Here is a 12,376-nt window from a genome sequence, read left to right as displayed (position 1 = left end):
GGCAGAGACTTCGAAAAACGAAGCGGCTGCATTGGCAAACGTTCACCATTTATTTATTTGCGGTGTTTGACCACAAGAAAAGCCGTGGGTCGGACATCTTGGTCGACGCCCCCGTTAAGGACCCCCACCTTCCCTGCAGCTCCGCAAGTGCCCCTGCACGAGGCCCGGAGCCCACGGCCAGGAAAAGCCTTCCTCCGCCCCCGCTGCATGAGGAGGGCGAGAGCCCCGCACACGGGGGGAACCCCACAGCGCCCAGCGGGACCCGGCGCGGGGGGCGGGGGGTCGGACAGGTGCCCGGCCCGGCCGCTGCCCTCGGCCCCGCCGCCGCCGCGGGCGGGGGGGGCAGCGCGGCCGCTCCGGCGTCAGGAGGAGCCGCTCGGTGCCGCTCTTTCCCCCGCCGCCGCCGCCAGCCGGCCCGGCCGCCGAGCGTGTGTCAAACCCACGTGCTCCGGCAGCCCGCGCCGGGGAGCGGCGCCCGGCGGCTGGGCCCCGCCGCACCGCCGCCGGCCCCGCACCGCCGCCGGCCCCGCACCGCGCCTCGCCGACCCGCACAGGCACCTCCGGCGGCGGCGGCGCCCGGCCCCGCACCGCGGCCCCGCGGCCTGCGCCGGCCCCGCGGCGGCGGCGGCGGCGGCGGCGGGGAGGAGGGCGGCGTTTTCCTGCGCGGCGCCGCGGCCGTCGCCCCGCCGCCGGCGAGCGTCAGGCGGGGGGGAGGCCCCGGCCCGGCCCTTCCCCTGGCCCCCGCGCCCCGAGGATGGCAGCGCTGCCCGCACGAGTGGCTGGCGGCGGTGTCCCTCCTCTTTTTTTTTCCGGCAGCGGCGGCGGCGGCGGCGGCGGCGGATCATTGTTGTGTGGGAGGAGGGCGGCGGGGATGGACTTGATCTCTCGGGTCTCCTGCTAAGGCGGCAGCACAGCGCGCCCCGCCGCCCAGCCAGCACCCGCCAGGGCCGAGCCGCGCCGGGCAGGGAGGGACCGGCCCCCCGCCCGCTCCCCCGGCTGCTTTATTTTTAGGGGGCTCTGCTGCTCCTCTCCCTCGCCCTGATCCCCCCCCCCCCCGCACACACGCACAGGGACACGCACGCACCCTCCTCCTTTGCCCTTTCATCCTTCCCCCCCGCCGCCCTCCCGCGCCGTCTCCTGCCGCGGCAGATGCGCTGGGGGTCACCGCGCAGCTGGGACTATGGTGAAATTTCCAGCGCTCACGAACTACTGGCCCCTGATCCGGTTCCTGGTCCCTCTCGGCATCACCAACATCGCCATCGACTTCGGGGAGCAGGTAAGGCAGCGCCTCCCCCGGGGGCGACCCTCGCCCTTCCGCAGGGCCGTGCCGGCGGGGCTCGGCGCCTCCGCGGGGAAAGGAAGGAGAGGCGGGCCGGGCCCCGCCGGGCCGGGCCGGGCCCCGCCGTCCTCCCCCGGCGCATCGCGGCGGGCGGGGACGGCGGCCCCTGCGCCGCTGGGGGCTGCGGGCGACCGGTGCCGCCGTGCGTGCCCCGGCGGCGGCCCGAGAGCGCGGGCTGCTCCGCACCCCGCTAGACGCGCGGGGAAGGACGGCGCGTTTTGGGTCGGGTTTGGGGGTTTTTTTTCCCCCTTTCTATTTTAGGATTATATAATCTGAAATTACATAATGGCTTTGGTTTATTCCCGCCGCTGACACGGCCGCTCAGGTGCAGCAGCCCCTAGCGCAGTGCAGCGCAGCTGGGCGGCGGAGCCAGCGAGCCCGGAGGCGGCGGCGGCGGCCGGCTCAGCCCGGGGACCCGGCGCGCTGGAGCGGGGCGCGGGGAGGGAGGCCCGGCTGCCGCCGCCCGCCCCCGCCGGCCGCTGCCGAGGGGCGCCGCGGCCCCCCCGCCTCCCGCCGCTGCCGCAGCGGCGTGGCCCCCCCCGCCCCGCCGCCCGCCGCCGGCAGCCCCCGCCGCGGCATCCCGGGAGGAGGGCGGCAGCCCGGCGGGGAGCCGCTGGCATCCCCTCGGTGAGGGGGCGGCTTCCCGGCGGGGCTCCGGGCAGGTGAGCCTCTGGCTGCGCCCCTTCCTCCGCCGGTGTTTTGTGAGGCGGGAGTCGGCGGCGATGGCCACAGGGCAGAAGGCTGGAAAGATCGGGGCACTGCGGGAGGAGCTGCTGCCACCATACTTCAGCCGTGAACAGATCTGTGCACTTCAGCCCTGCTGAAATTCCCTGGCGGTGCTGGTGACCTAAGGCTGTCCCCTCTCCTGGCACTAGGAAAATGTCCCGGTGTCCCCTGACTCGCCGTCAGTCTCCCGTACACGCAGCCCTCCTGCTTCGTCCTCCTAGTCCCCGCTTGCTGCGTTTGCCCTAAAAACATGTTTTGTGCTTGATGTACCCCCTCCTCCTTTGCCAGAGCTTTCCACGTAGGGTGCTTGTTTGCCACACCGCTGTGGTATGGGGAAATCTCTCCTCTCTTGTTTCGGTATTTATGACAGGTAAGGCCCCCGGTCTTGTGTCAGGCTGTGCTGTATAGGGCCTAGTATTACATTTTTAGTAGGACGGTATAATTAATATTTAGGAGTGTTAAGCTGAGCAGCCACAGTAAGCATTGCATCTCAAATAGCTTTTATCCTTGGCCTAAGTAATCTCAGTTTTGCTGAGAAGCTCTTGTTTTCTAAGCAGAAGAGGCGCTTGCTCCCATGCTCCTTGAGCAAAGATACCAGAAAATTAGTGTGTGCTTTCACCCGTTTGTAAAGAAGAAAGTGAAAGGAAAAATACTACAGTGGGAAAAAATAGCTAACATTAATCAAAGGTTTGTCATGGCTGAGTTAATCACATTGTGCTTCCTAGTCCTTTAAATTTAAATAAGCCGTGATACTAAAAAATGCAATTCCATCCTTGTCTAACAACTACATACTTTCCTAAGTCAGTCTCTATAAATCATACTCGGGGCGGGGGGGCAGAAGGGGAAACTAAAGATAGACACGAAAAGGGAAAAGGTGATTTAAGTGCTAATAACTGTGCCACATTAATAACATATAGCAGAAAAACTGAAAGCAGTTCACTCAGCAAACTGAGTATGACAGGTGCGTCTATGCAGTTTGCTTCATACAAGGTCAGCTTGATTCAAAATCCCTGTCAGCCCGGCAAAAACATCCCCTTGACTTCAGTGTGCTCTGGACCAGGAGTTCAAAAATTAGCAAGCGAGAGATAACAATTCTGTAAGTGAGGGGCCTTCTGGCTGGCTGGGTACCAGTGACACGGGAGGGATGTTAACATGTGGATGATACATGTAAGCACTTATCTAACCAACTTTGACAGTGTTAGGGAGAATATATCTTAGAAAATGTGTTTTATTTGATAGCCAAGTCATAGGATTGGCCCTCCAGAAGAGTTGGGGTTATCCCCAGTCTCAGATGGCAGCCCGGGGAGGTGCTTAATTGAAAAGGGAGAAATCTAGCGAGCGGGGGGACTCCTGCAGAAAACCCCAGTTCAGAAGTGGGAGCTGGAAAGACGCTTTTTGTACCAGCCTAGTGGGAGACTTACCTACATGGAAATCGGGAAACCGAGACAGGGACAAAGTTACTCCAGGTCTGAAGAGATCCTCTTACAGACAAAAGGACAGGGATTTTATTTTCCTGTATATAATACATGAAGTTATTTTTTACACATGTAGGACTTTGCTGTTGGACTTGTGTGGCTGAAGATACACTGACTTGCTGAGCCAGGCACCTTTCTGCTCTTCAAAATTGTAATAATGACAGGGCTGAATGGAAGCAACATAGAAGAATGGGTGTGCCAACAGATAGCTCTGAAAAGGCTGCCCTACCTCCTCCTGTGAATGTATGCTGCAGATAAAAAAGATTTCTGAGAATGATAAGGGAAGTAAAATTTGCATGAAGTAATGTTACCCGCTCTGGACAATACTGTAAAAGAGACAGGAGAACTATAGGTCAGAAGTAAGAGATGACTGTAGAATTTAGGGAGAGAATGGACCTTGCCTGACCAGGGAAGAAGAGGTGTTTAAGAAATGCTGTAAGTCATAAACCCTTTTGATGCATTCATACATTGCTCTCTCAAGCGGGGAGAGTATTTGGAAGCAGAGTGTTCAAAGCAGAGCCTATTTAACAAAACCTAATACTATTAGGCACCTGAGATTGAAAAGTGAGAAACAAAGAGAATCTCACGGGTTTTTACCTTGAGAGGCTTTTCTGGGTGTTAAATAGTTTTATTCAATAGCAAACATCACTAGGAAATTGCCAGATCCTTGGTATGTCACTGTCTCTAGATTTCTTGCTGCTTTAAGGGAAATTTACAGTAAGGCTAGAGAATATTTGCAGAACATAGTTTATGACTGTCACCCTTGCCCCATATGAGATGTTTTCTATGACAAGTCCGTTCAGTTTGTAGGAAGTAAAAAATGCTGGAGCGATGCTCATAAGAACTAACAAGCTCATCTCCTGCAGTCACTTCCAGAACCACTATAGCCAGTGAGGAGCCTCCTGTTGACCTTTGGACCCTAATCCAGTAACACTTTTGGACAAGGCTATATTACAGATTCACTCCAATCTAGTGAGCTAACCTCATCTGTTCACCTCGTAAAATCTTCTTAGACAAATATCTGATTTTTTCCCCCCGCTAAAAAATGTAGTCCTGATGCATGACCAGGTAAATTAGCAGAAGATTAGAGAAAGAAACCATTTCTAACCGATTCCCTTCTGCAATCCATTTCCCTTACAATTTATTTACAGTACTAAATAGCTTTTATGAAATAAAATACTGCGTAGCTTTCTTCTTAGAGTAAGGCCTTCAGGAAAATAGTCCCAAATATTTTGGCTGAATGTTCCTTCTCTGCATAAATGTGTGTGTGTGTGCATGCATGTATTTATTTATTTTTCTCTAGGTATATGTATGCACACACAAATATACACAACAGAGCATTTTCATCCCAAGAGCTTAACGCTTACCACCAGAAGAGAGATTCTCCCTTTCCTTCTGCTGCTGAGAGCATTCGACTCTCAACATCTTATCCTGAGATTCACAATAATCAGTGTTTTATTTAGAGCTCAGCTGCTGGGGAGCAGAGTTTGCACTAAAAATCCTGGCTCCCGTGAAAAATATTGTTGGACGTACTTGCTTGGAAATGAATAAATAAACTGCTCTCGTGATGGAGCGCAACGCAACCTCAAGCAACTCACCCAGCAAATAATACCACTGTTACCCCATGCGCTCAAAAATCCGTCACCACCCACATCAGTTTTCCTTTTAATACAGTTTCAGAGCTGCTCACATACATTGTGGTGGCCTGCTTGGTAACGTACGTGTACCTTTGCATTAGCATTATTATAAAGGGGGGAAAACTGAGGTGCGCGTTAGTTCACTAACTCTCTCAGAAGTGCCAAATCAGCCCTAGGCAGCGTTAAATACAACTTGCAAATGTGGCTGGTAACTCTCTCTGCTGCTCACGGGGTGGCAAAGGCCAGGCGGAGAGCAACATTTTGAACTCGGGGCCTGTCTGCAGTAGTCCCTTAATTATCAACGGGAACAGTAGGAGGTTTTTTTTTCCTTTCTAGCTATCGTATGGCCAGCCTCTGAATGATTCGTTTCAATTGCTGTCACTAGTTGTTGGTTGGGCAGTTTTATTTGCCAACATAACTGCTAAGTATGCAGACATTATGTTGTTCAGCGGCTTGCAGGTCCTTGAAAACTAAAACTGAGCAAGCAGAGTCCTGCTGCCGCCTTCTCCTGAGATCACTCGGGCACTCTGGTCCTGCAGAGAAATTGCCATACATCGTGTGCAGTGTAGTGGTTGGGGTCAAACAGGCGAGCCGTAAAGGAAATGCTAAATGTTTTGGGTTCCAAATTATTTTGCAATAATTGCTGGAAAAACAAACTTTTTTCCTTGTATTTGAATGTCTTTTGGTTTTTGTTTTTTGTTTTTTCTTAAGAAAAAAAGTGTTGCCAGAAAAGGAGAACAGGTCATGAAAAATGTATCAAAAAGAATTAGTGAGCTTATCGTCTGCCCATGCCGTTTGCAAACTTAGTAGGGGGTTAAACTTTTTGATTAATGCTTTATGAAGCTCATTTTTGGGGTAAGTGTTATTGTCTGGACATTCAGAACAAGCAATGGGAGAGTTCACATTCCCAGCTGTTCCCCAGGGATGTGGGCCAAGTTGCGTAACCCTTCTGTGGCACAGTTCCCCTGCCTTTGAAGTGTGCCTGGACGCCTACCTGGGTGTCACAGGGATGTAATGAAAATTCATGTCTCAGAAGCGCTCCCAGATAAAAGGTGCTGTATGAGTGCAAAGTACTCCTGGTATTGCTGTTGTGAGAGGTCAGGGACTCATATAAATCGTGTAGGACTTTAGTACTGTGTAAACAAGAAAGGTAACAAGGTCTTATAATTAGTGTAGACCATGACTGTATGTTATTACCACAACTGCATTATTAGTATGGTACATTGTTGGAAGTGCCCTATTTGTTTTAAAATGAATGTGAACTACACAGCATTTTCAATTAAATATAGATTAAATTGTCTTGAAGAAGCAAACAACTACAGAGTACGCTACCAAGAGAATTTTAATTTTTTTTTAAGTTTCACTGGTAATATTTTGAAGGAATTCGTTTCTTCTGCAGGATTCACAAGCCAAATAGTCAGGGAAGCGGCTAGGCAATATCGGTGAAATACATCTAACTTCCTTGTGTGGAGTGAGAAAATCCAAGTGATACCTTATATGAAGGATTGAAAACTGAACCACACACACCTGAAGTAGTAATTTTCAGGATTTGTACCTCAGTACTGACTCCAGAGACTTTCTTCTTCTAAGGAACGTGGCTTTACTTCCTTTTGCATGCCAGCCGGAGCTCTACAGCCTTAACTCCTAAATAGTCATCTGCCAAGCACTGGGGGCTTTCAAGGCAATGCTAAGTGGCCTGTAGCCCACACAGACAATTCCTGAGACTACACAAGTGATTAATTAGGCTTATATGTCTACGTTAGTTGCAGCAGGCATTAGATACCAGGCGTTGCATTCACCAGTCATGCAGAGCATTTGCTGGAGTTTCACAGCAAGCAATGCACGCTGAGATCTGGGAAGAAGTCAAAGATCTCATAAAACATTTGCAGGTAAAAGCCAAATCTCAGCAATGCATTTATGTTCTTAAAGGTAACAGAGACAGATACTCCTGGCAGCTAAACCAATATATATTTGCATTTTATAGCACATAAGGTACAAAATAAACAGGTTATGAAGAGCTGTGGGACTATCACCACTGAAGATTTCAGTTGATACTAGAAATTATGAGAATGAAGCTATGAAATGAGGAGTCCATCCCCTGTAGTGCTCCATGTTGCCATCGTGTAAAATACATAATCTAGAGCTAGGATCTGTGCTGTGCCTCGTTTGTCAGTACCTTCTCTTTTTTCATCCTACCCTCTCCTTCCCTCACAAACTCCTCCAGTTCCTTGCTTCCCATGCCCATTGCCTCCCACCCCCCACGGCTGTGTCAGTGCGGCTGTAAGGGCTTCTCCGGACTTTCTTACACTTCACTGTTAAGAAGTGGCAGGTTTTGTACTTGATGATACCCGTTCAACATGCCTGAAGCGGTTGGCTAGCTCTACAACTGCAGAGGTAGCCTATTTCCAGGGAGGGATGGAAGGAGGGAGGGAGAAGCAACCCCTCGCAGCACCAACCAGCCACTTATTTTTTTCTGAAGTAGTTTGATTCATCTCAGAACTGTGAGTTCAGATGGTGTTTGTCCAGTAGGTTGTTTGAAAATAAAACTTGTAGGTCTGTGAGGTGGAAACGATTCTCCCTACCAGAGGAATAACCGATGCGGTGGGAGACCAGGTGTATTTACCACTTTGCCGAGCAGTCCCGAGTCCCAGTGTCTAGGGTGGAGGGCTCTCTCTGGAGATACTCCAGTCATAATATCACTGGATGTTCCCTGCAAAAGGGTCATGTGGTAGCCGAGTACTTCTGGTGCTTCTTTCAGAGACAGGGGAATTGGGTTCTCCTCCCTACGCCAGTGAAAAGCTAGTAGACTAAGCCAGCATCAGGAAGGAGAGATGAAAACACCCCGAGCCTAATTTTAAAACATAGGTTCAAAACTGAAATTTTGAAAGGGGTTTGAACCACTGTGTTCTGCGTCCTGGAGAGAAATCCCCAATGTAAAACTTTCGGTTTGGAGTTGGACCGACCATTTGATTTGTTTCAGGGGTTTTCTTGTCCATTTCTTTTGGTTGCGTTTTCACAAAACCAAGAAGGCTGATTTCTCTACGCATTTGATTTGGTCTGAACTGATTTCTTTTTAATCTTCGCTCGTTTTGCTGCTGCGTGAACTTGGTTCTATACAAAGGCTTATATGACATGACCAATCTTATGACTGTTTGAAGATAAGTGACTTTTTATATGTGAAGAAGGCATATACGCAAGGCTTCAGCTCTGAAAGTGCAGATTCTAGCTATTAATTGACTTCCTATCTTGATCCTAGGCAAGACATTTATCTCTCTCTTTGTGTGGATTTTGTCAGTTCTAAAATAGTGATGTGTTTCACAAGGCAGTTACAAAGTTTATTCCTTCATGTTTGTAAAACATGGATGTAAGTTGCTGTATAAATAGAAAATTTAAATATATCTGCCAGCTCATGCAGAAACCTCCGTGCATAAAACTGAGCAATTCCAAACAGATTTTGCTTTGTAGCTACTTTCAGAAATCTGTGATGTTTTTAAATAACATATATTACTGCTGAGCTCAATTCCAGCTTAAATGGCATATCAGAACATGTGTTTCTTAAAAAAATTATAGAAAATTTGTAATAACCTTAGATTTTAACCAGCTAATCTAGCTAGCTATTGGTACCTCATCCTATTTGTACTTGAACCCTGTGGATTTTGGGGAGAGGGAAACAGGAGTGTTAATATGCAATTAGATCATCAGATTACGCTTCCTTCTGCTTGCTGGATTTTCTACTGACATGATATTGCTGTAGCTATGGTTTTAGGCACTGCCGCTGCCTTTTCAGATAGCCATTAGCCAGAGAATTAAAAAGGAGCTGCCACAAGAACAAGAGACCTAAATGACCCATGTCATTAAGTGTCTGAAACAGCAAAGCTCTGGAGTTCTCCATCTTCTGTCTCCTCTACGGTATCGCTTCTCTTTCAGATTTCCCCCAGAACTTTGCTACCCTGCTTTAGAGTTTGTCTGTATATGCAGTTTTTCTTGATTAGTTCCTTTCTGATGTAGTGCAGAATAAAAGTGCCTGCATGAAACATTAGCTAAGAATAATTCCAGGTGTAAACACGCGTTTGGTTCCAAAGAGGGCTGAAGTACAGAACTGTTATTTGCAAAACCACAATTGATTTCCATACCCTTTTCAAGAGCGTTCTAGAAAAGGACAAAGGAAAAATACTGGAGAGTGAAGAGCAGTTTGTTGAAAAATAAGTGCTACAATGGCATGAGATCTCAAGTGGCAATTTAATTATTTTCCCCAAGATGATGCAAAAAATTCACTGTTTTTGATGTGGCAGGAGTGTTACTATTGGAGAAAGGCTGGTCAGTGTTGCCCAGCATGCCCAGTTTGCTTTACTGATGTAGTGGTTCAACAAGAGTTCAGCTTTTAGCGTGGGAAGCGAATAAACTGCAAGACGCAACATATTTTCAAGTGATTCGTTTCACATAGCTTTTTTGCATTGCTATTGGATCGCTAAGGCGATTGTTTCCAACCTTTTTCAACTCTCAGAGCCCAGAAAATTTTCCAGTGGAGATGCAGAGAAAATTCACATCCATGCAAGCTGGAGAGCATATTTGTGTTTACATTTTTTTAGCTACCTGCCTCCGACTCTTTGTAAGTATTCCCTAAGGTACAGGGCTCTGCGGGGCTGAAAGCTCACCGCACCAAAGCACATGCTAGTACGTTTGCTGACAAATACATTTGAAAGGCTTTTGGCAAGGAGGCGGTCTGTCTTCTTGGCTTCTTACCTGCGTTTCATACTTAAATTAGTGAATGAAGTCAGATGCAGGCCATACCTGAGCTTTCGTGTGCTGGCCTTGGATCTTTGTGGCTGCACGGCTTTGACCTGCTGTGGCCGAAGAAAGTGTTGATGCATGCCAGCTGGGACTGTTGTTTTTCCTTCATTGAGCCAGATGGTCAGCATGTGTAGGTATAAGGGGTTGCAACCACACTGCACCCACCGTTCTTGCCCTCTTTTTTTTTAATGACAGTATTTGACATTTACTTCCCTAAAAATGCAGGATTTATATTTAGATTTTGTTAGACTCTTTTTCCTGTTTACTTCCTACTCACACCGTGTTACCCCTCTTTCATTCTGCTGCGTATCGCTGGCCAATACCTTATTCGTATAAGCTCTCTATCAGTGAGCGGCAGCTGCTGTTCCCGCAGCCATGGCCAGCTAAGGTGAGGTGGCTGTGATCCACCTCCAGCAGCTCCCTCCTCATTGCAAAGACTTGCCTTGCCGCAGCATACTAACGTGTTCCAAGAACATGGCAGCCTTTGATCTCAAATCTGCCGTCCTGCAGATGAAAGACAGACTCTTGCACAAGTCCGTCATTACCATTCCTCTGTCAGCATCTTACCAATTAAAAAGCGTTTAGCCCATTTGAGAAGAAAACAAATAGGTAGCAGCATTAGCGGCCAGGAAGGCACGTCACATTTTTGGTTCTGGTGAGGGGAAAAAAAATGTCAGTTACATAAGAGGAAAGATTATAGAAATGAAGCATTTATAGCTTGGACAAAAAAGGGAATTTGATAACTGTCTGCAGTTATATGAACCGCGGTGTCATCATGAAGGAGAGGAAACGGGGTTAGCTAGGTCACTGCCATGGAGGAGAACGTGGCCAGGAGCAACGAGAGAGATTGGGGCAGTCAAACGCAATTTAGACTGAAAAGGTTTTCAGACGATTTTCCAAGTAAAAAGCAGGAATCGTTCCTTCTCAGACATTACTTCCTTCTAAAATGTGTTGGCATGAAGAGTGCTGTGCTTTAGACGGTGTTAGGTGGTGGTGGCGTTTTAGGTGGGCTCAAACTCAGTGAGTCACCAAAAGCAGAGTGTTGTGATCAATGTCTAGTGCTGTACATGGTGGGTCAAACCTGAAGACCACGTCTTCTGGTGAGGGAGACAAGCAGCTTGGGAACTACGTACTCCTCAAGAACAGTGCAATCTAGAAGGGTAACGTAGTTACGGGCTGTTAGCTTGGCCTCTTCCTATTAAATTGTACATACTAATGTAAAATATACAAAAATTACAACTCAGAGGTGCAGAATTTCTAGTATTAAACAGTTGTCTTTCTTACAGCCTTCTGTTTTTCACATGACGCCTCCCAGGTTCAGTGTACAGAGAGCACTTGCTAGGGGGAGAAACCAGAGTTACCTAGCTAATAAAAGTATTGACTGTGAAACCCCTGTCCTGTTCATTTTAGAAGCGGGTCACCCCTGGCAGAGCTGAGGAGGAAAACCCCAAATGATACGAGCTTATCAAAATATGAGGACCTTTCCAGTATGAGAGAAGTGGAGTGTTGAGATGTCCTCAACGTGGAAGTAAGGGAGATCTTAACTCTGCTTTTAAACTGGAGGCTTGCTGAGTTTTTTGAAGGGCTTAAAGGCATAGCCGCCATGAGACAAGACTCGGCAAGCACAGGGGATGTTTCAGGTCCCGCGATGCCATAAAGTGCACGCCCAGCCCTGCTCCCTTACCGTCTGTCCAGTTCGGTTCTGCAGATCCTTTGTTCTGCTTGGTTGTCCCATGGGTGCTGGAGCGGTTTCGTTCCGCAGACATCCACGTGGCTTTGTCACCAGGCTGGAGCCTGCAGTGCAGCTCCTCACCCTAATTGCTACCAGGGAGCCCATCCATTTCGCCCTCGTCCTGTTATTAGCTTTTGTAACTTACTCCATTGGTCCATCCCACTTCCTCCCCCACTGTGGCATTCTGGAGATGACTTTGACCGCTAGGATTATTTGCAATCCCCTGAGCTCAAGAGGTCAGCTAAGGAGATGGGGTCAAACTGGCCACCGACTCTACCTGGCAGAACTGAACATACCAGGTGATGTACTTGGAAGGGCAGCTGGTTTTCCCCATTTGCACAGCCTATGGGCTCCCTCACAGGCGATGGGGAATAAATCTTCCAATCTGAGTATTTGCATCATCCTCTTCATTAAATTTTATTTTTTGCCCTCTCTTGCTCCTAGTTTTTTGAAGCCCATCAGAATAACCCCAGTTATCCTTGGTTTTGTACAGTCCCAGGGACATCTCTGGCCATTTTTCTCTGCACTTAAGTAGTACAAAACAACTGGTAATGTGGGGCTCCAAATTTAGTATGACAGCACTGTCAGCTTCCCCTGTGTTTATGTTGGGGCCTAACAATTTCGCAATCTTAAGCATTTGCTTTAAAAGAGAAAGGAAGTCCAAACCACAAAACAT

At 48.8% G+C, this 12,376-nt stretch overlaps 1 protein-coding gene across 1 annotated transcript in view; it reads left to right on the top strand.

Moving 5' to 3' along the window:
* The first annotated feature begins 1,041 nt into the window (after nucleotides 1-1,041).
* Nucleotides 1,042-12,376, top strand: part of ANKH (ANKH inorganic pyrophosphate transport regulator) — a 108,969-nt gene continuing 97,634 nt past the window's right edge. The window contains exon 1 of the mRNA XM_072853117.1: nucleotides 1,042-1,276. Coding sequence (XP_072709218.1) covers nucleotides 1,181-1,276 — 96 coding nt within the window. The 5' untranslated portion in view covers nucleotides 1,042-1,180. The remainder of the gene's footprint in view (nucleotides 1,277-12,376) is intronic.

The sequence above is a fragment of the Ciconia boyciana genome, chromosome 2 (genome assembly GCF_034638445.1).
Source record: "Ciconia boyciana chromosome 2, ASM3463844v1, whole genome shotgun sequence".
NCBI lineage: Eukaryota > Metazoa > Chordata > Aves > Ciconiiformes > Ciconiidae > Ciconia > Ciconia boyciana.
This window is presented reverse-complemented; position numbering and strand designations above follow the sequence as displayed.